The following is a 2,805-nucleotide window of genomic DNA, read 5'->3' as shown; positions in this document are numbered from 1 at the left end:
GTTACTACATGGAGTGGAAAAGGTGATCATCCACAATTTTCCTTTGACTTGAACCCACCTCAAGTCAAAGGAAAATTGTGGATGATGAGCAAGTGGTACAAGAAGATGAGATCCCGAACAATGTAATGCAAGCAAATGATGAAGTAAGAATTGATATTGATGACAATGTGGAGGAGACTCAAGAGGAATATAACTCGTCTAGGGAGCACATTGTTGACATACCGGAACCGATAGTGCCAAAGGCTAAGGTACCAATGCCAAGGCCTCCTTCTCCATATCCTCAAAGGCTTGCCAAGCAAAATGGCGAGAATCAATTCAAAAAGTTCATTGACATGATGAAGAGCCTATCTATTAATGTGCCATTGGTTGAGGCTTTGGATCAAATGCACGGTTATGCAATGTTCATGAAGGACTTAGTGACAAAGAAGCGGTCGATGAATTGTGAAACTATAAAGATGACTCATCAAGTGAGTGCAATTGTGCACTCAATGGGTCCTAAATTGGAAAATCCCGACGCTTTCACAATCCCTTGTACCATTGGAAGAGCCAACTTTGATAAAGCTCTGTGTAATTTTGGGGCAAGTATCAATTTGATTCTCTATTCGGTTTTCAAGACTTTAGGAATTGGGCAAACAAGACCCACATCTATGAGATTACAAATGGCAGATCATACCATGAAGAGACCGTTGGGTATCATTGATGATGTGTTGGTTCGTGTTGATAAATTTATTCTCCCGGTGAATTTTGTGATTCTTGATTGTGAAGTGGACTATGAGGTGCCAATTATTCTGGGTAGACCTTTCCTTGCGGCTCTTGTTGATGTGGAAGCTGGTGAACTCACTTTCCGGGTGGGTGATGAAAAGGCGGTGTTCCATGTATGCAAATCTATAAGGCAACCGAATAGCAATGAAGTGTGTTCGTTTGTGGACTTGGTGACCGATGTGATTATTAATGATAATAGTGCCACGATGAATGTTGATGATACTTTGGAGGCCGTTTTGCTTAACCTTGATGATGACGAGACGATGTGTCCCAAAGAAAGGGGGCATGACGGTGGTTTCCAATGACAAGAGCGAGTTGATTCCTACAAGAACTGTGACCGGGTGGAGAGTGTGTATGTACTATCGCAAGCTCAACAAAGTCACAAGGAAGGATCATTTCCCATTTCCCTTCCTAGATCAAATGATTGATAGGTTGGCCGGCCGTACTTTATATTGTTTCCTCGATGGGTATTCCGGCTACAATCAAATTCTTATTGCTCCGGGGGATCAAGAGAAGACTATTTTCACATGTCCTTATGGTACTTTTGCATTTTTGCGGATGTCATTTGGGTTATGCAATGCACCGATAACTTTTCAAAGGTGTATGATGGCTATCTTCACGGACATGGTGGAGGATTTCCTTGAAGTCTTCATGGATGACCTTTCGGTGGTTAGGAATTCTTTTGATGATTGCTTGAAAATTTTGGATAAAGTCTTGGCAAGATGTGAAGAGACGAACTTGGTGTTGAATTAAGAGAAATGTTATTTTATGGTTGAGGAAGGCATTGTCCTTGGCCACAAAATTTCAAAGAATGGCATTGGGGTTGACAAGACGAAAATAGAGGTGATTTCTAAACTTTCACCTCCAACATCCGTGAAGGGAGTGAGGAGTTTCTTGGGTCATGCGGGGTTCTACCGGCGTTTCATCAAGGATTTTTCCAAAGTGGTGAACCCCTTGTGTAAGCTTTTGGAGAAAGATACCAAATTTCATTTCAATAAGGATTGCAGGAAGGCATTTGAATTGCTCAAGTTCAAATTGACAACTACTATTATCACCGCCCCGAATTGGAGCTTGCCTTTTGAGATCATGTGTGACGCTAGTGATATGGCGGTCGAAGCAGTTTTGGGGTAACATGTCAACAAGATCTCTCATCCGGTCTACTATGCTAGTAAGACCATGAATGATGCCCAAGTCAATTACATTGTGACCGAAAAAGAGCTCCTTGCTATTGTTTTTGCTATGGAGAAGTTCCGCACGTACTTGATGGGTAGAAAGGTGATTGTCCACACGGATCATGCAGCACTTCGGTACCTTATGAGCAAGAAAGATTCAAAGGCTCGGTTAATGAGATGTGTGCTTTTATTGCAAGAGTTCGATCTAGACATCCAATACCGCAAAGGCAGTGAAAACCAAGTGGCGGACCACTTATCTCTCTTGGAGGAGGAGGGGAGGCCACATGACGGCCTTGAAATCAATGATTCCTTCCCCGACGAGAAACTTCTAGCCATTTCAATGACCGAGATACCATGGTTCGCTGATTTAGCAAATTATCTTGTGAGTGGAATTGTATCGGATGAGTTCTCTTCAAACCAAAGGAAGAAGCTCAAATGGGATTGTCTAGACTATTATTGGGATGTACCGTACGTCTTCCGAATTTGTACCGATGGCATGATTAGAAGATGTGTGTCAGAGGAGGAACAAATTGAAATTCTTGGGGCTTGTCATTCTTCACCTTACGGTGGTCACCAAGGGGGAGCAAGAACAACGGCCAAAGTGTTGAGTTATGGATTCTATTAGCCTACTCTCTACAAGGACACAAGTGATCTAGTCAAGCGTTGTGATGAATGTCAAAGGGCCGGTGGGATTTCAAAGAAAAATGAGATGCCCCTCACCACCATCTTGGAATTTGATATTTTTGATGTGTAGGGTATTGATTTCATGGGACCATTTGTAAACTCTTGTGGGAACACCTACATTTTGGTAGTTGTGGATTATGTGTCAAAATAGGTTGAGGCCGTTGCTCTACCCAACAATGAAGCTAGA

At 42.4% G+C, this 2,805-nt stretch overlaps 1 protein-coding gene across 1 annotated transcript; it reads left to right on the top strand.

Annotated features, from left to right (window-relative positions):
- Positions 1-2,001: 2,001 nt before the first annotated feature.
- Positions 2,002-2,559, top strand: LOC138905402 (uncharacterized). Its single transcript, XM_070193922.1, has one exon. The coding sequence runs from the start codon at positions 2,002-2,004 to the stop codon at positions 2,557-2,559; it is 558 nt and encodes a 185-aa protein (XP_070050023.1).
- Positions 2,560-2,805: the final 246 nt, after the last annotated feature.

The sequence above is a fragment of the Nicotiana tomentosiformis genome, chromosome 2, assembly GCF_000390325.3.
Source record: "Nicotiana tomentosiformis chromosome 2, ASM39032v3, whole genome shotgun sequence".
NCBI classification, from domain to species: domain Eukaryota; kingdom Viridiplantae; phylum Streptophyta; class Magnoliopsida; order Solanales; family Solanaceae; genus Nicotiana; species Nicotiana tomentosiformis.
This window is presented reverse-complemented; position numbering and strand designations above follow the sequence as displayed.